This window comes from Zalophus californianus, chromosome 12 (genome assembly GCF_009762305.2).
Source record: "Zalophus californianus isolate mZalCal1 chromosome 12, mZalCal1.pri.v2, whole genome shotgun sequence".
NCBI lineage: Eukaryota > Metazoa > Chordata > Mammalia > Carnivora > Otariidae > Zalophus > Zalophus californianus.
Window position 1 is genome coordinate 18475921 of NC_045606.1, and position 20562 is coordinate 18496482.

A 20562-nucleotide genomic window follows, 5' to 3' on the forward strand; every position below is an offset into this window, starting at 1 on the left:
GGAAGGACGCAACCTTCATGAGTCTGGCACAGTGAGGGAAAGGAATTAACCACTTCTTCACTATGATGGCCCACCTGGCACTTCTTAAATTCTTCTTAAATTCAGGCAGCACTTGTCTTCCAAGGAGCTCATGAACAAACAAACAGACATAGTTATTGGCCCCATAATCTTAGATAGCAGCATGGATATTAGGGCAATTTATTATCATTTATAACTTCCCCCTTTGAGGGAAGAGAAAATTAAGGAGCATAGAAAGTAAATCAACTTCTTGGGACCTTCCGCCTCATGAACTAATTGACATTTATTAAGCAGCTACCACGGGCCAGACTGTTTGGCTGTAGAGATAGAAAGGGCACTCACTGAGTCACAGTTCCTGTCCTCGAGAAGATCCCAGTCTGGTGAGAGAGGTGTAAGCCATGTGCTCTGCTATAGCCTGGGAGCTGTGGGCACATGTGGAGGGCACACTGGGAGGGGGGTTGACTCTGCCTCTCCTCTGGGGGAGGCAGAGAAGGCTTCCCAGAGGAGGGCATGGGTGAGTTGGAGAGACAGGAAGAAGGCCAGAGATAATAGTATATTGTTCCTTATATCCTTACTGTGTGCCAGCCCCTTCACATATGTGTCCTTTAGTTCCAGATGAGCAAAACAGTTTAGAGGGGATTGTAATGCCAAATGGCAGAGTCAGGATTTGGACTCAAGGTGGCCTGACTCCGGGGCCCAGCTCTGGGGCCCTGCATTGTATGAGGCCCATATCTCACAGGTTTTGTTCTAAACCCTGGAGTACAGTCTCTCCCTGGGTCCAGCTGCATCCCGCCACCCTTCCTTGTGCGGCAGGATGGGAGTTCTGCTGGATCTGAGGGGAAGCCAGAGGAGAGTCTGCTAAGGGGCCAGCCGGAAGCCTGAGGCCCAGGGAGCAGCCCCCCTCGCCCCACACAGCGTGATTGCATGGGTGTTGAAGGCTCTTCTGAGCGGGGAGGGGTTAGGCTGTCTCACATGGCCAAGGCCGAGGCCGTGGCCCTGTTTGTGGGGGTTTGTGGGTTGGTTGGGTTGGGCATGGTTCACACAGCATCACGGGGAGCATCCACCTGCTACCAGGCCTCGGTCCCGGCTGCAGCCTTGTGGGGGGAGGGGTGCCTTCCGGCCCAGCCACAGCACGAGGAGGCTGGGGGCCCCTTTAGTCCTGGTCTGTCAGAGAAGAAAGGCTCTGTGCCCGCCGCCCGCGCACGCTCACCCGCCTGCCCTCATTGATGCTGAGGAGCTCACCGCTGCTGCTTGCTTTCTAGTCCTCCTGTTGAGTTTCCGTTTCCAGATTTCATTGTTTTTGAAGCCCTCACAGTCAGGCCCTGGGTTTTCAGAGATCTGAAAGATGGAAAGTGACCGCATTTTTTTTTTTTTTTCATTTTCCTAGAGGGGAGTTCAACATTCTGCCGGGGAAGTGGGAGGTATTGGGTCTGAGGTCATTGCTTTGAAGACCCCACGTTGTTTTGATGTCTGAATTTAAGGAGATTTTGGAGTTGAGGAACAAATAGAATCACGCTGTCAGAGCAAAGGAGAAACATTTTTTATATCCCCTCAAGCTTTCCATTTGACACAAGTGATTAAATGCAGCCGAAAACTCCACCGGCAGAGAGAAAAGACGAATTAATAAAAACTGTGTAATGAGCGTATTAAGATTAATGGGGGACAGGAACGCGCTCTGGAGCAGCCTCTCCCAGCGTGAGGAGCACCCCTCCCGAGGTGGCAGCGTCATTCCTGTAGGTGCCCTTCTGCATCCGAATCGGAATCCGCTTGGAGGCAGTCACGTGTGTCTTTGAACCACAGTGACTGTTCTTCCCAACAGTTTCCCCCGTTTGAGTTATGTAAGGGGAAGCCATGAATCGCCACCTCTGCCGGCCACCAGCTCATCTTTCTGGTAGTTTTCCAAGGAAGTCCGGCAGCCCCCGGCTCCCCAGTGGCGGTCACGGGGTCGGCTGTCCCTGAGGTCCTACCGAGCCCTTTGTGTCCAGCTGTCTCCCATGGGCAGAGGCATGCATCTCAGGGCTCACGTTCACCTTCCTGGAAAAGGCATGGTGGGTCACAATTACATAAATACAACCTTAATTTTTTGTTCATTACAGTGGTTTTTTTGGAGTCCATTAAAAGGGAAGCATCACTTTTTAAATTACAGGAAATTGTTGTTATAATAGAGTATTATGGCAACGGCTACCTTGACATTTTTATAATTCCTATAGCAACTGGGGTGGTTTCCCAACCCTGGACCAGACTTCTAGGGGAAACTGAAGGACATTTTCTGGGGCTTTTTTTTTTTTTTAAATGGAAACTGAAATTCAGCGTTCTGTTTTACTGTCTTCCTTTCCGCACTGTGGGATTTTCTCTAGCGAGCATAGGTATCACTGATGGCTGATAAGCTGTCCCACTGCCTTCAAAGCAAAGTCTGCTTCTTGCAGCTTCTCTGTTACAGCCTGCGCTCCGCTCGGCATTCCCACTCGCAGAGGGAAGGCATCAATCCTGACTCACGCCTTCTCAACTTTTTCATCTTCTGAGCTCACAACCGGTTGTTGCTTCATAATGTCGGAATCTTGGGTTCTGGAAAGTGTCCAGGGGCAAATTCAAAGGCACACAGCATCTAGTTTGATCCCAAATCCACGAAAACAGCTGTCTTCCCTTCTTAGCAACACATCCTGTACAAACAGCGGATTGGAGATGTCACCCTGCCTTTTCCTTAACTACAGCCATTTTCCAATCATGAGGACTGGATGCAACGGAAGTTCATACACACACGTGGCTTTGCGTGTCAAAAGTGTTCCCCTCAAAAAGCTGTGTATCTGGAATGAAATGCTACTCCTATCCGGCCGATTTCTTTTCGGTATTGACTTAAGAAACAGTCAACCAGCTACACCAGGACATCAGAGTTACTGTTTTACTTTCACAGAAATCATTCTGTTTTCCTAAACTGTCTCTCTCCTGCCATGACATCTGAGCTCTGTCCCCTCCCTCCCTCCTGGGCTGTCTGGCGGTAGGGTGCGTTTAGGGAGGGTGAGGCCATCCGTAAGCAGGCCAAGGTTGCCAGCCCACACCACAGCATGAATGCAGTTGACAGTCGACTCTGCCTGCCACAAATGAGCATTTTATCAGTAGTCAGGTAAGAGAAGTAAAGGAGTGCCCGCTTTAAATTGGGGCACTGAGAATAGCCTGCGATAAATTTATAAGCATTAGGTTAATACCATGAGCCAAATCTGTGAGTAACCTCCGCAAATAACCCTTAATAAGTAAGCATTAAGTTGACAGACATTGGAAAGAACTCCAGTAACTTAATTCTCGACTCCCCGCTCTTCCCACTCCACCAACCCCACCCCCTCCTAGCACCAGACCGTGGACACGTTGTGGCCTCTCTCTGCTCATTGGATACAGAAAGTGATCCACACGTATACCTGGCTCCATTGTGCGTGGGTTCTTGGGTTCATGATCAGTACCCCAACCATAACTTTATATTAATATAATGATTTCCTCCGAAGTTCACAGAAGACTCTCTGCCTCCCACTGTGGTAGATGATGAATATAATTTTCTCCATTTTTATAATTAGGGAAGTTAATACAGGGAAGAGTGATGGCAGAATGGGTGCTTGTCAGTGGTTTAAATGTTTAAACAGCCAGCTCTCCAAGAGAAGAAACCAGCTCTCTCTGGTTTATGGTGGATACTGATTCATGTGGTGTAAATATTCCCACCTTGGCTGATTTAAGCTACCCACATGCCTCCCTGAATGCTGAGATCGGAAGATACAATCAACTCTTGTGAGCTGGTACAGCGGGCTCCAGCATAGGATTGGCACTAATGATTCAGTTCAGGGCTCCAAATTCCCACATGACCACTGAGGACCAGCTCAGACTGCTATAAAGCCCCAGTGAACTCTCAGGCTGAGCTCAGCCCCTGACTCGCTGGATTGCCTTGAGAAGTGTTTTTCAGACTTTGAGTTGTGACCCATTAAGGAGTCCTGAAATTTTGAAATCTCAATGAGCACTTTTTTAAAGCAATGAGCATTTTTTAAACGAAGTAGAATATAGTAAAACAAAAAAGAAATGAGTAAGAACAGAACATATCAGAGTGTAATGTACATGTTCCAAGGAGAGATGGATGGATGGATGGATGGATGGGTGGATGGATGATGATGGATGGATGGATGGATGGAAAAAAGGAAGGGAGGGAGGGAGGATAGAGAGATATGTATATGTGTATAGTGGGTTGGGGTCAAAAACCAAAAAATACCGGCCTAGAAGCAAGTGTACCTATTTCCCGTATCTGCAAAATGGAGCTAATGGAGTTTGCTCCCTCCCTGCTCTCTCACGCCAGGGGGCATGACTAAGGTCACCTCTGTGATAGTGCCCTGGTGGTGCTAGCACCCTATCTGACCTACAGTTGGTCTATTTGCGGGCAGAATGAGGCAAAACGGAGACGTTTGGCTTTCTCTGGGAGATGATTGAACACTTTGTTTGAAACTGGGCAAAGTCTCATCATTTTTTGTGCACATGCTTTCTTGGAACCCAGCCACGGCCAGAGAGAGCCCTCCCAAAGGCTTTCAGCCCTCGTCAGTCCACGCACATGTGCAAATTCTGCATGGGAGGGACCCCCGGGCTTCCCAGGAGGTCTGCTGTGAGTGGTCGTGAGGGAGACACAAAGGATATGTTGCCTGGAGCAAGGACTCTCCCAATGGAGAAAGAGTCAGTTAGTTCTGGAAGGTAGGAGAGATGAGCTTGGTTAAGGCTTTCTCCACACTCTCCTGGATCCCTGGTGGAAGAAAAACACCTTTTACGAACCATCACAGCAACCCCCCTGAACTGTGAGCCCCATTTCATAGATGAGGAAACTGACAGAGAGGTTGGGCACCTTCCCTGAGCTTGCACAACCATGAGCCTTGTACAAAAAAATCCCTCCTTCTGACTCCAGGCCTGTGCTCATGCCAGTAACTCCCCCTTGAGCCTTGGGAAAGCCTGTTAGTCGCCCAGGAGACCCTTCCAAACTGGTTTCTTCGTCTGTGAAATGGGATTTTTGCTCTATCAAGGAAGGAAGCAGCCTTTTGCTGAGGAGGGAGCATTGTCTTTAGAGTCACTGTGTCCTGGCATCTCAGCCCAGTTTACAAATCAGCGCCCTGAGATCTCAAGCCAATTACCTTTGTTTCCTTGCCTGGAAAGTGAAGATGATGGCAACTTTCTCAATTCATTATGAGGATTAACCAAGATAATGTTATCACATCACAAAGTCGAGAAGGATCCATATTAACCTCTCAATGGTGGCTACCCCGGGGTGGTCTCATTGCAGGTGGTTTCACTTTTTCCCTGTTTTCTCATCTTTATTCAGTGGTACTCTGGTAAATGCTTGAAAACCGGCTCTCCAAAAGACCAGCCCTGATTTGTAGTCTGTGCCCCTTTCCCTGGTGTAAATACTCCCACGAAGGCTGATTTCAAGCTACCACCTTGAAATCACTGAACGAACTGAGGAGAGACGTGCTGGGACAAGCCCACTTCAGCACACCACTGTTGTTCTCTTCAGCTGTGCACTGAATGTGTTGTTTGGGCAGTAAGTTGAGAGAGAGCGGAAATTAATGAATAGAATACCTAGCATTGTGCCGGGCATAATAGTTTTCAGTTCTGCCCGACCTTCCTCATCCCCAAGCAAACAGCACCCCGACTGTGATGGCCAGGCTAGTGAGGTGGTGGTCTTCTGAGAGGCCAAGGGCCCTTATCTTGCTCCCCATCTGCCGGGCGCTCAGAACCCGGGCAGCCTGTAGAGGAGATTCCAAGGTCGGCCGACTGAGGAATAAGCAGGCAAGCAAGCAGGTCCTTTCACTTTACATGGGAGACACACTTTTGGCCAACGTGGGCAAGGCTGAAACTGTCCTAGAGGAAACCAAGAAGGGTCTCAGTGGAGCGGAGAGCGTGAAGGGGAGCGCGCGGGTACGCAGGCACGCAGGCACGCACGCACACCCCTGCGGCCAGCCTCTGGCTAGCCTAACTAGGGGAGCGCGCGTGTACGCAGGCACGCACGCACGCACGCACACCCCTGTGGCCAGCCTCTGGCTAGCCTAACTCATGACCAGAGAGGAGGTGGGGACTGCAGATTTCTGAAGGGTTACAGAAGAAGCGGGAGTCCCAAGAGCCCTCTGACAGGTGAGCAGGTGTGCACAGCAGACAACAGGGGGTCGCCCCCCCCCCCCCGCAGTCTCACCCTCCCGGACTCCGCACAGCTTCCTGCACACAGTAGGCACTCAAGACATTTTTGTTCACGCTTGTGTTTTTAATTCATACATTTTTTTCTGTTCCTACATAGTTTAATCTATTGCAGAAAGGGTTGTAAGGTCCCCTCAGTAAATGCTTGTCGAATCAATAAGTAAGTCTTAGCCCTCACCAGCTCCTGGTTTCACATGTTCCCGGATGTAAAATGTGACTAAATCTAAATGAGATGCAAAATGTTAATAAAGTTGCCAGTGATTTTTTTTTTAATTTCTTCTGGCTTTTTTGCATTTTTCTTTTTTTCTATTTTTTTATTTATTTGACAGAGAGAGACACAGCGAGAGAGGGAACACAAGCAGGGGAGTGGGAGAGAGTGAAGCAGACTCCCCACTGAGCAGGGAGCCAGACAAAGGGCTCAATCCAGGACCCTGGGACCATGACCTGAGCCGAAGGCAGACGCTTAACGACTGAGCCACCCAGGCACCCCTTTTTTGCATTTTTCAAATGTATCTTCAAAACCGTGGATCACTTTTGTTATTAAAAAAAAAGAACATGTATTATAAAAATAACCTATAATAAAGAATAGAACCGAGTGGTATCCCAGTTAAGGACACGACAGACATCCCCTCCATGCTGTGGTGCCTTGAACCGGGGGCCCCGGGGCACATTGGGTGGGCCCAGCATGGACCTCCTCATGCTTCAGGACCCTTGTCACAGCTGGGTTCTTTCTCAGCCTCCTCTTTCCTCGGGCCTCCCACCCACCAGGTACTGACTAATAACGTTCCCCTGCGGTAACAAGTCTTAGAAGTGGAACAGAGGCGAGTCCTAGAGAGGGGAAATAACAGGCCGCGCCCAGGGCCACCGATGAGTGAGAAATTCAGAGGGCCTGCGTCCCCAGCCCCACCCTTGTCACCGCGGCGGGAGGTGAGCGGGCCCACATGCCCCTGCAGTCCAAGGAGGACCTGCTGCGGCAAGAGCCAGCGGCATCCTCGAGCCACACCTCCAGGGCAGCTCGGGACCCAGCCCCTTGCCCAGTGACAAACGTATCCGTTCCGCTTCTCTCCGGGCGGTGGGGCTGCTCCTGTGAAAGCATTTGCTGGGTGATAAAACGAGCCCTCCCCACATCATGAGGGACTCGGCTCTTCCCTGGGACCTAGCTCTGCAGCTGGGGGAACCTTGATGCATTTGCCGGTTCTTTGTGAAAGACACAGGTCGAGTCTAGAAAATGAGGCTTGGGGGGTGGGGAGAGGAAGTTCAGGAGCTTTGCGACAGAAAGCGTGCTCGTGCATACACGGTCTTTTAATTCCTCTCTCAACCATGTCGGTGCTCCTGAGCCTCCTGCTCTGCGTGATTCTGAGCAACTCTAGAGCTGGCGGGCTGAGCAGAGCAAGGCAGGTGCCCCTGGGGCTCCGTGTGCACCCAGTGGTACACAGGGAGATGTGACCATGTGTCCTCAGAACCTTTCTTTTTTGACAACTTTTATTTACATACTGTACAAATTCACCCATGGAAAGTGTACGAGCTGGTGGTTTGTAATATATTCACAAGATTGTACAACCATCACCACCATCTGTCTTAGAACACTTTTGTCACCCCCAAAAGAAACCCTGAACCCCGTAACAGCACCCCCAACCCCTTTCAGGCCCGCCAGCCCAAGCCAGGCACAATCTAATTTTTGTCTCTCTAAATTTGTCTGATCTGGACAAATGGAATCCTACAACATGTGGCCTTTTGTGTCTGGCTCCTTTCACTTCACATAATGTCTTCAAGTGTCATCCATGTTGTAGCAAGGGTCAGCACCTCGTTCCTTTTCATGGCTGAATAGTATTCCGTTGTCAGCTTAGAATGCAATTTGTTTATCCTTTCACTGGTTGATGGACATCTATCTGGGTTGTTCCCACTTTTTGGCTGTTGTGAATAATGCTGCTTTGAACATGCGTGGACGAGTTTTTGTGTGGAAGTATGCATTTGTGTCCCTTGGACCACACACCTGATTTTTTAAGTGTATAGCTGATCATGTCACTTGTTTGCTTAAAAGCCTTCAGTAGCTTCCCTTGTTTTTAAAATCACGTTCAAAATCCTTACTTGGTCCACAAGGCTTACAGTTTCTGGGCTCTCCCCTTGTGCTCCTGTTCCAGCCAAAAGGTTCCTCCGACACACTTCCTACCTTGGCAGACCCCAAACCTTCCTCCCTGCCCCCCTCCGCTCTTTGTTGAACCCCCACGCATCCCGAGGTCTCGGCCAAAATACCCCTTGCACGTACCCCAGTGAGAACCACATGCTGACTTGTGCGGTGATCTGTCTGGTATTTCTCTCTTCTGCCGCCGGACACTCCAGGAGAGCGGGGCCCTCGCTGGCATTCATCCGTCGGCCCGGCACCGGCTCAGTGCCTGGCACTTAGGCCCTCCGTAAATATCGGGCAGATGAGGAACAGGTAACCGGGAGACCGTGGGGTCTCCCTCAGACAGTGGGGAAACGCAGGCAGCGGCTCTCACAGGCCTCCTACCCCCCAACCCACCTGAGAGACCTCTGCTAAAGTTGGAATGGGTTTGGGAGAGCCCCCATCCTCAAATAGCTAGGGCCCCATTGGGTGCCAGCTAACATGTGGGCTCTGTCTCAGGGCGAGGTAACTCCCCGTGGCACAGGACTCGGGCCACCCTGCCCCGCGCTGTCCACACTGAGGGTTACAGCGGCCCGCCTCTGGGGGCGACGACGGGGTGGGGGTGGGGGTGTGTCGTGAGGCTGCAGCTTCTGTGTGAGCTGGGAGCTGCGCTAGCACAGACCATGTTCCCTTTAGTAAAGATCGTTGCCTTTCTGCGCGTCTTGTTTGAAACCCTGTCCTTGAGGAAATTGCGAGAGGAAACGGTAGACCTTCTGAGACTTAATTGCTTTTTTCAAAACACCGTGTTTTCATTTCCCCCACAGATATGCACTTATTTGGCCATTATCCCGCACATGACGACTTCTATCTCGTAGTGTGCAGTGCCTGCAATCAGGCCGTCAAGCCACAGGTTTTCCAGGCGCACTGCGGTAAGTGGACCCCCGCACCCCGCCGCACGTTCGCAGCCGCCGCTCCCGCCACCGTCGCCCCCCTTTGGCTCCGGGACAGCCCGGGGTCGCCCCGGTGTGCCTGCCTCAGCCCGAGGCGGCGGGGAAGTTCTTCCTGCTGCTCTGCCTCTGCTCACGGAGGATAGATTTTCGGAGCTGTAGTCCCCCTTTGGAAATGCTCCGCCCTGTCAGAGCAAATGAGAGAAAACCTGCAACTTATTTAGGGAAATGGGACCAGACTGAAGCCATCCGCCCAACCTGCCGGGGGCCTCCCAAGGTGACCGGAGGAGAACGGCAGAGTGGTGGCTTGAGGAATCGCTCCTGCAGCCCGACATCTCTGAAAGAGGGGGCCAGACTGTCTCCCGGGGTTTACCCCCGGAGGGTTTGGGACTCAGGGGGCTCTTGGGCAGCTGCCGCAGGAAATGCCTGGTACTTACAGCCTCAGGTTCAGTTTCTCTCTCGCTGCAAGAATGCTCTTTGTTTGTGTTGGGGAACTTACTTTCCCTCCGTATCTTTACATCCTTGGTGTAATAAATTCCCTTTGGTAGGTCAACAGCAAACCCTAGACTCCCCCTTCAGAGCAGGTGCCATGGACATAGAACAGATAAAGTCCACGGGACTGCTACCTCAGGAACGCATAAACAGCTACTGACCTCGGACAGGCAGTTACTTAACCTCGTGGGATGGAAGTTTCCTTATCTTTAAACAGGGAGTTGGACCAGATGATTTCCAAAGCTGTGAATCCCAGAAGAGGCTTTCTCAATCTTTCTACTTAAGCCCCACTCCCTTTTTGATGAACATGATGTCTCGTTGCCCCCTTTTACTGTTATAGTTCAAAGCACGTTAAATATCGTGCGGAAAAAAACTCAAAGCAATAATAATATTGGGTATGCTTTTGTAAATTACACATTTCCCCTTTCTGACACTCAAGAGTTTTTGACTTTCCCCCACCTGCTTCAGTTGTCACTGTTCTGTAATAAATAGGTTTAAAGTGAAGGGAGTTTGCTTATCCAAACTCCTCAGTAAATGTATTTGGGCCTTTAGAATAGTTTTTATGTATTGTAATACCATTTATGAATATGGATATAGATGATATATCCATATCTAAATATATATAATCTGTATCAGTGTGTGCCCCTATATACATAGTGGGAATATTTTGCGTTTTTAATATTGTAGAAAGAGAATGCAGGATTTAGTGGCACTTTCCAAAACTTTCTTACCTACACAAGGTAGAGAGAGGGCCCAACATAAAGTGCCATACAGAGAGCTCTGTGTAGAGGCCCAGTCCCCCAACGTCCCTGCAGCCAGCTCTGTGAGCTTGGTTTCTCTTTCTCTTCCATGAGGAGTGATTTCCAGAGGTGCTTCTAGCTCTAACATTTTTGTTTCTGGCAGACTGAGCATGAAAGGAGCAAGTTGTGTGCTCGACACGAGCTGACCTTTTTGCTCACTGCTCTGTAGCAAATGACCCTCTCTTCCTCCAAGAGGAGAGGAAAGGTCAGACCTTTCCAAAGGGAAACTGTCAGTCTCAGAGGTGGTGCTACCAGCTAAGGTGACAGGTCGGGGAATAGAAAGCAGAGCAGTGGCGGGAAGATCCCACACAACTGGTTTGTTCGGTGAATGACCGTGGAATCCATGTGGCCAATTGCTTCTGTTTGTCTCGTGAAGATGCGGAGGCTAGAGCACCCCGAATGTGATGGGCGCTCATTCATTCACAGGGATGTGCTGCACTGGGATACAGCTGCAAACGGGACAGACAAAAATCCCATGAGCCGTCAAAACCTTCCCTGGGAATTTAATTCACTGGCAGAGTCTTTGATGGAAGGAACTAGAAAGGGACCTGGGACTCCTCTGTGCCCTGCAGAGTTGTGCCCAAGGCGAGGCCTCATCTACCCAAAGAGGTCTCGAGGGCTTGGCTCTGCTGGTACATCTGCCTCCCTCTGTTCTAGGCCTTTTGGTTCAAGAGCCAAGTCGAGCTCAGGGGGACAGCCTAGGGTTCTGTGGCCATCTCCTCTGAGCAGTGGCAGGAAATGAGTTTGGGGGTTTGGGGTGACTGGGCTCATCACTTGAATCCCAGACTCCATTGAGCTTCTTGCCAAACCAGCTGACTAGTAGCGGTAGGAACACAACCACAACTCACAACTCAGCAGATAGAGGCGGCAAAACCTCCCTTGTCTTTCAGGTGTGCGTCCTGCCGATTCACAGCCCATATTTATCAAGACCAGGAGAATGCAAGGCAGAGCTCAAAACCACAGCAATTCTTCAGGGGCAGTGAGGATTTCTTAGTTTCCCTGAGAATTCTTTCAATGGTTTAATGATATTTATTTGCTTGCTGTTTTATCTCCTATGATTGGCCTCGCTATTTCCAACAAGTTAATAAGAATGACACTGTGCTAAATGCCAGGTACTGTGCCATGTGCTTTCACTATCTTTGAGTGTATAATCCTCTCAACAGCCCTATGAAGCAGGTACCAGTGTGATCCCTGTTTTGAACGTGAGGAAGCTAAGGCTCAGGAGCCCCTTGCCTAAGATCTCAAAGCTAGGCAGGTGCAGAGCCTGATTTTTGAATGCAGGCTGCGTCACTCCAGAGTGAGGGGCGTACATAGTCTGCTTGCTTAGCCATTGTTCCTCACTGCCCCTCTGCATGGATCCCCTGCCCTCCCTGCCCTGCCCAAACTCCAGGACCTGTCCCCATTCAGTGGCCAGGTAATATCTGGGAGTACAGTTCTCTTCATACCCTATTTTGTTATCAGAGCTTTTTTTTAAAGGAATCTCATGAAGAGCCCAATCTACAAATATATATGCAAAGCAGAGCCATTGGAGTTGAACTTTGTATAGCGGCTCGAGCCCCACCTACCTGGCCTCTCCTGACTCCCAACCTGCCAAGGGTCCATAGATCAGCATTTGAAGTCTGTTGTAATGGAGAGGACATAGAAGGCAGACAAAGCAGTTCATGTTAACTGTGTGACCTTGAGCAGGTTGCCTCTGTCTCTCCACCTTGTCTGCCTCATGGAGTTGGTGCGGAATCACTGGTAGGAAGCACCTTCTTGCAAATACACCCAGAGCCTGGGTTCCTGCATGGCATCATGCCCCATTGCCCCCCAGTAGATGTGATTTGTCCCTCTTAGTAGCCATCAAGCTCTGTTCTCCTGTGCACAACACCTTCTGCCGTGCACTTCAGTTATCTGTGGACTGTCTCGGCCCCTCTACCAGCCTCTCGGATCCTTTCAGGACCAGGGATGTGCCTTGTCAGCTCTGTATTCCCAGCACCCAGAAATGAGCCCACCATCGCGGGCCCTGACCCCAGGAAGCCAAGCTAGGGTGCACTGGGAGGGACATACCTGGGGGCCAGTATGCCTGGGGCCAAATCCCAACTCAGCTGTGCCCAGCCCTGAGACCCTGGACTTGTCACTTTTTAAATGACAGGGGACTGGGTAGTGTGTTCTCTTAGCAACTTATTCATTCACAGCACGTGCAATTCAGCTCCTGGATTTTATGGATACTGGCATAGAGAGTTGGGTGTGTGGCAGCATCCAAGATCTCGGTGTCCTGGTTGTTTAAGTTAAATTGAAAAAAGTACACAGTGTGTGTGTGTGTGTGTGTGTGTGTGTGTGTGAGTATTGAGTCAGTTGGTTCTGGGGACTTTGAAGGTTGATGATAATGTGAAAAATTGAAAGCCATAGTGGAAAAATCATGAATTTCAGAATCAAACAGACCCAGGTTAGAATCTTGACTAACATTTACTATCTGTGTACTGTTGGGCTAATTGTGTGACCTTTCTGAGCCTCCCTTTCCTCTAAAATGAAGGTGATAGTTATTGCCTCGCAGTTACTGTGAGGAACGGAGATAAAGTAGAGTTTCCTGGCACATGGTAAGGAAATAAAGCAAGGGTAGCTATTATTGTCAATAAAGTGTGGCTATTTCTTATTAAGTTGAATGTTTCTTATGAAAAATGGGAAAACCAATTCGGTCAAATGCTTCCTGTCTTCATTTCTTGCCCTGTCTCAGGGGATGTGCGCGCTGAGGTCAGCCTATAGTCGTTGGCCTGTGATTCATCTTCAGCCTCGCATTCTCTTGGAGGCAAGAATTGTCAGCCTGAAGATGATCACGCTGCCAGGAGTCCCGAGGATCTGGCTTTATAAATATGGTTTACATTCACATGAGGCCCCAGTGTCAGCTCCTCTGAATGTCGTGAAGCTCCGGGTACCTCTCTGGGGTCCCTGCCAGGGTCCAATCCTGTTTTGGCCGCCTTGCCAATACAGGTCATGTGAGTCCCCACTCGCAGGACTCTGCATTCCTGTTTGCTCCTGACTTTGTACCCGACGCTGATGTCCCAGGCATAAAAAGCAGGTGTGCCCAGAGGTGACACCCTGTGCTTGGCACGGAGAAAGGCTCTCTGGGAGCCACCTTCTGGGCCACCCCACCTCAGTTGGTCCTCTGAGGTCTGTTTCCTGAGTCTGTGCAAGGGTCCTTTCGATGCCTTTTAAACCTCTACCCAGAAGATCTAGAATTTTGAGGGATTGCTTTGTTTCTAAAGCCCCTTCAGGAGTTGATGAGGTGATTTAGGGATAGTCACAGAGAGGGGAAAACAGAAGCCTTGCCTTGGAGGCCCCGATCCCACTCAGCAGGCATCCCTATCCCTCATAGCTGTCTAGCCCAAGTTGTAGCTTGATATGCTGCCACGATGTGATTGGCATATGGTTGGGAATATTTCTGGGGTCTGTCTGCTTGGAATCATGTTCCAACTCTACCGTTTGTTAGCTTTTGGACTTGGGCAGGTTACTTGGCCTCTCTGTGCTTTACTTTCCTTATTCTTAGAATGGATAGAGTGGTGGTTGCAATGATTAAAAGAACTTGGGGCACCTGGGTGGCTCAGTCAGTGAAGCGTCCGACTCGATCTCAGCTCAGGTCTTGATCTCAGGGTCATGAGTTCAAGCTCCACATTGAGCATGGAGACTACTTAAAAAGAAGAAGAAGAAGAAGAACTTGCATTTGGAAAGTCCTTCGTACACTAATGAAACAAAGTTTGCTTGAACAAGAAAAAAGTTAAGCTATCAAAAACCAAGTGATAAGCTACAGAGATTTGTAATGAAATATTGTCCAGGGTCTCCTGGGTGGCTCAGTTGGTTAAGCATCTGCCTTCAGCTCAGGTCATGATCCCAGGGTCCTGGGATCGAGCCCCGCATCGGGCTCCCTGCTCAGCGGGGAGTCTGCTTCTCCCTCTCCCTCTGCCTGCGACTCCCCCTGCTTGTGCTTGCTCTTTCTGTCAAATAAATAAATAAAATCTTTAAAATAAATAAATAACGCAGAGTAGGAAGATGACGTGTGTGACTCTTCCTCTTATGTCAGTGCTATTGTGGGTCCCACCCTCATCCCAGGGAGAAAGCTGTTGCCATTTTTCCAAAAAGAATCCTCTGTGTGTGATATGGGCATGCAGGTGTGCGTGTGTGTGTAGGGGGTCTTATCTGTGTGCACAGCCATGTATATAAGCTCAAAACAAGGAGATGCACGGTGCCTACAATGGAAAAAAATGTAATATTACTTTTAGTAGTTGCATGCTTTAACAATTTGGAATATTGTAATCAAAGAGAAGACTATAATAGATTTACGTTGTATCTTTGTAATGGGGTTGAACATTTATGAAGTTGTAGTTGTAGGATTTGTCCAATGAAAGGAGTATGATTTTTTTCACCTCCTTTTCTCCTAATATATTTGCATAATGAACTACTACTGTAAAGCAGGGTTTCTCACCACCAACACCATTCCCATCGGGGGCTGCTTAATTGTCTGTGATGGGGGCACCCTGTGCAGCATGGGGCGTTGAACAGCTTCCCGGGCCTCTATCCACTCGATGCCAGTAGCAGCGCCCACCCTCAGTCATGACAACCAAAACTGTCTCCAGCCACTGCCAATGTCCCCTAAGGGACAAAGTCGCCCCCAGTTGAAAACAACTCCCATAAAACAGAACACCCCCACGTGTCATCGCATATTCTGTGCTTTTCTATATTTACATTTTTCTCCACGTGAAAGTGAATGTGTGTGCACATACACATTAAGCCCAGACATACCTGCCATGAATCACACACACACAACAGCATGTAGAAAGTTTACTATTCCAGCTTCTGCAGAGCTGGTCACCAGGCTAATTTCCCCTTCACATTTGTATGTAAAACATAAAACAAGCTCTCTTCTAGAAACCGCTAAGCCGCAGTTTTCCCCACCTCAAAACCAGAAAAGGCAAAAGAAATAGCATGGCCGTAGCCACAGATCCTTCAGCCACATTTGGTGCTTGCCCTCCAAGCGGAGAGCCATGCAGCCTTACACCCCATCCATCAGACAGAGATAATCCTTGAATGTCGCTGCTACTTAAAAAAAAATGTATTAGAACCAAAGAACCTAGATGTCATTCAATAGACAAGAGAGGATTAATTTTTCCTCTCTTTCTCAGAGAGGGCTTTTTATTCCCTTTCCTGATTATATTTTTGAATGCCCTTCAGGTAGCTGTTTTGCATGTTGATGGTGATGCAGTAAGATTTAATGAACTGTGAGCTAAAGCAGAGAGGCTGAGCGGGAAAATAAATGACTGACAGCGACTCACCTACGTTCCTTCCACACATGTCCAGATGCCGATGTCTGTTGGGTACCGGGAGCGACACACCCCAGCAACCTAGCACACGGGAGCCTCATTAGGGAGTTTCCAGGCTTTCCTGCCATTGTTCTTTTTATTTTGGCTGTCTCCAGGTGACCTCTAGTTGAGGAGGAAACACACCGTTCAGGTTTCTGAGCCCTAGAGAAAGTCATTCCCTCCAAGTGTCGGTGCCCCCTTGGGCTTCTGGGGAATCATCAGTGCCTAATTATCCTACAGGACTTCCTGTCTGCAGGTGTTGATGATCACCACCACAGGGCACTGGGCCTGGGGGTCAATGCAGTTGGATTTGTTTGTTTGCTGAGATTACATTTCTGTTGTTGTTACTGTTCGTCGTTTTTACGAAACTGGATTACTTACCCCGGAGAAGTATAAAATAATTAAAGGAAATTGTTCTCATCAAACATATTCTTTGCCGAGTCTGACAGCATTAATTAATAAGGCTTGGCAAGAGTATGTGAATATGTGCAAACTTTATTTTGTTACCAGGACTCTTTTTTACCTTTAATTCGATGAATGTATCCCCAGTCTGGAATGAACTCCTAGATTGATATGTCGTTGGGCTCCTAATGATCAGAAACAGCATCTGCCATTGTTTCTTCTGATATCATCTTCCCATCATCCCTGGTAAAGTGTGGATCATACGATAGGTCCTCAGGAAATTCCTATAAATCCTACAGAAACCCCTATGGAATGAAATAACAGACTGATTAACAAACAGTTATACCTTAAGTCAAGCATTACATCTGAGAGAATCTACAAGAAAGTAGGACTGCGTTTTGCTCCACTTCAAATGTTTATATTTTGAACTTGCATCTGCTCAAACTACAGTCAGTGTTGGGTCTGGAGCAGAGCAGATTGACCTGGTCCCAAACCTGGACTTTTCTTTTTGCTCTGCTAATGGAGAACAAAAATACCAATAACAATGATGATAAAGCTGATACACGGCTTAGGAGGCTACTGCTTTGATCCTTGACCACAGCTGATTTCTGGAGGGCTGTCACTGTAACATGACCCCTGGCTTCTGACTCATCACTGGCTTGTCCTCGCTGTGCGGGCTGCACTGTTCCATTCCTCGGAGCTGTATCAACCGAGGAAAATTAGGGGAACAGTCATCGCTTTATTTAAATCCAAGGAAAGAATGTTGCCAGCTCAGATTCAAAAGGTCATTTTGCAATTCTCCCCATCCTGAGCAATGAGTAGAGCAGCATTTCCCAGGCCGCGTTCCCTCCTCGGTGTAGTGAACCATCCCTGTAAGAGCTAGAGCTGCGGGTGGACACACGCACGCCAGGAGCCCTGCATCCAGATCCCTCCAGAGGTTCGCAACAGCTCTCTGAGGATTAAAGTGCTTTGAGGTCTTGGAGGAAAACACAAAAACATCTCTTTCACTGTGGAGTCTCATCACTCTTAATTTATCTGAATTCAACCACAGGCCCTGGGTAATCATCATCATCATCATCAACATCATGCCCTTCTGTTTCCAATAACGTGACCCCAGACACAAACCCACTTCATCTGGTGCCGGAGCAGGGAAAGATTTTTTTTTCCAACCCTGGAGGAGAAATTGGCCATAGACAGAGCCCACGATCCCCAAACCATGTGCCCTGTGCTTTATAACAGAAGGGCATTCAAGGGTGTGGTGATTATACATCATTTTCACCTCACACGCCGATGCAGGAACGCAGCTCCTGTCTAAGCTGGAACTCTGCTGAGCGGTTGTCCTTTTAGAAGGGCCTCTGGAGTTCTCCCTCGAGGAACTGATTCTTAGTGCTTGGCTGGGGTCCCTGAGGCTGTTACCTCCCACAGCGTCCCACACGAGGAACCCGCATGTAGGTTCGCCTTGGGGACTTTAAAGAAGGTTCCAGGCCCTCTTCTTTCTAAAGTCAAAACCCTTCTTCCCTCGTGTGTACATTTACTATGGCAAGTTTCTTTTTCCCTCCTCTGGAGAAAGGTGCTGTTAAATTGACGTGGCATCTTAGCAGTTAGTGGCATCCTGGGATTGTGGGAATCCTGCAGCTTGGGTAGGACTGCACTGAGCCAGGCCCTTCGGAAAACTGAGAACAAGTCAGGCAGAGCAGGAGACACATGGGAAGTAAATAGGTCTGGGGGCACTAAAGAATGGGGTGAGCAAACGATTTCACGACAATGAATTCTGCTTCATGAGCAATTGAATAATAACTTTCTGGAGAAAGATAGCTTTGTTTTACAAAACTGCCACTATAGATTTCTGTCTAAGGTGTGGTTTCTGGCAAACTCTGTGATTTGTTTGTTTATTAGCGTCCTCGATGCTTTGCTCTTCTTACCCAGGAATTACTTCTTCAAATTCCTGAGCCTTCTCCAGAGGTGCATGTGGCTGCGTTCGTGCTGGGTCTGTGGTTTCTGCTCAGCTGCAGGCCCTCTTCGACAAGTGCCTGCCTGCCTCCAACAGGGGTGCACTGCATCCGCCCCCATTAGTAAGGTCACACTGACACCGGCCCTGACCGACACCCTGTCTCAGTGACCCGCATTACTGTCAGCTCTGGGCATCATCTTGATGGTGGCACTATCTCCAAGGATAGATGAGTCAGGTTACCAGCGTGTTTGAGGAGGCAGGGCCTGGGTGGCAAGTGCTTTCAGAATTCTGACGCTGCTTTCTTGGCTGCCCCATCAGATCCTTACCACTCGTGACACTCACCATAGGGTTTGGTAGTAGGGCACCTCTGCCCTTATGACAAACCTGGGCCTCAGCTACTCTTTGAAGGCAGGGAGCAGTGATGGTGGTGGTGGTGGTGTTTGCTGCCGCTTCAGGGAGCCAGGAGCCCCGCGGGGAGGCCCGGAGGTAGAGGGGTTGCCCCCATGAGCCGGGCCGCCCTGTAGCTTGTGATGTTTGTGAGCCAGGAAACCACCAGGCTGTTTTAACCCCTGCAGGTGCGCCAGGCACAGGCAAAAGAGCTGTGTCCCCTCTCTCTTATCTTCCTTCTTGCTGCCTCCCACCCCCACTCACAGAACTTACAGACCTGTCAGTAATTCAGTTTGGTCCACATTACCCTGATCCTGCGTTCCATCCATTTTCCGTTGTTTGGTGGTTTTCTTTTTAATATTTGTCCCCTTGGTCAACCAGCACTGGAACTGAATTGGGTCAGCAGCACAGTCCAGGGGAAGGACCATCTGTCTGGTTTGAGGGATTCCTTAGGGGAGGTGCTTCCTCCCCGCAGGATAAACGGACGTATATGTTTCCTGGGGGTCTCCTCTGCAGCCTTCCCAGGTCATTTTTCAGCAATGGCTGGCCCTGTAAAAGAACGAACATGAGGCCTCATACAAACTGTTACCTACGGTGTTTGCTCGATTCCAGGACACTGTTCATTGTCAGATGCCACATCAACTGAATAGCACCTTTCCCCAGGTGCCAATGGCACTTCCAGAACAGTCTCTCCATCCAGCCCGAGTTGGTGAGCAGAAAGAGATGGGCATATAGTGTGGTGAGCAGGGCATGGCCTGGGGAACGAGCCAGGAGCAGCTTCTAGGGTTACACTGCTGAGTCATAACCCATGCACATCCCTCTTTTCTTCTGGGATTCGGGTACTTCACCTTTCACTTGGTGTAGAATTTAGTTCGAAGCACAAAAGAACGAAGTTATCATGGTTTAGGAAGTTTCCTGTTTCTGGTGATAACCCCTGACAAATGTCATATAAATTAACCTGGTCCCATAGCAACTTGGCCACACATAGAAAAAAAAAATCACACAATCACCAAGTGGTAATTTAGGAGTGTGGTTTTAGTTTTCAGATGTAAGAGTAGCTGGGGGAGGCCTACTGTTGTTTTATTTTTGATTTCTGGTTTAGTTTATGATGGGCAGAGAATGTTAGCTCTAAGTTCTCCATTTTATAACTTATGATATTTCCTTTGTGACAAGTTAGCATGCAATCTTTTTTTTAATGTGTCATATGTGATTAGAAAATGTGTTTAATCTCTCTTTTGTGTGCAAGGTTCCATGTATTTATATCCTCACTGTTTTTGTCTGCTTGGTCTGTAATTTCTGAGAAAAGGGTTTTTTTTTTTCAAAGATTTTATTTATTTATTTATTTGAGAGAGCGCACGCATGAGCATGAGTAGTGGGAGGGGCAGAGGGAGAGGGAGAAACAGACTCCACACTGAGCGGGGAGCCCCATGCAGGATCATGACCTGAGCGGAAGGCAGACATTTAACCGACTGAGCCACCCAGACATCCCTCTGAGAAAAGGGACTTAAGTCTCCTATGATGGTTTTAAGTGTGTCAGTCTCTCCTGGAACTCGGATAGCTTTTCACTTACAGTTTTGTGCTGTTGGATGCATATAAGTTTATGACACATGTCTTTTTAGTGATGGAGTCTTCTTCATCCCATTAACTTTCCCCAGGTCCTATTTTATCTGATTAGCTTTCCTACCCAGTTTTCTTTCGGTGAATATGTGTTTGTCTTGTCTCTTTCCAGTTTTTTATTTTCAACTCTTCTGTGTCCTCTTGTCTTGGGCACCTCTCTTGTAAATAGTATATAGCTGGCTTTTGTAAAAGTCCAATCTGGGGCGCCTGGGTGGCTCAGTTGGTTAAGCGACTGCCTTCGGCTCAGGTCATGATCCTGGAGTCCCTGGATCAAGTCCTGCATCGGGCTCCCTGCTCGGCAGGGAGTCTG

General features: G+C 48.8%; 1 protein-coding gene across 7 annotated transcripts in view; it reads left to right on the forward strand.

Moving 5' to 3' along the window:
* The window catches only part of ATXN7L1 (ataxin 7 like 1), a 230425-nt gene that overhangs the window by 71183 nt on the left and 138680 nt on the right, over positions 1–20562 (forward strand). For 6 of the 7 annotated variants that reach the window (XR_003516382.1, XM_027573333.2, XM_027573344.2 and 3 more), the window contains exon 3: positions 9148–9252. The exons of the other annotated variant lie outside the window; for it this stretch is intronic. Coding sequence is in view for 5 of the 6 variants with exons in the window: in XM_027573333.2 (XP_027429134.1) it covers positions 9148–9252 (105 nt within the window). In the remaining variant the exon portion in view is untranslated. The remainder of the gene's footprint in view (positions 1–9147; positions 9253–20562) is intronic. 7 annotated transcript variants of the gene reach the window in all.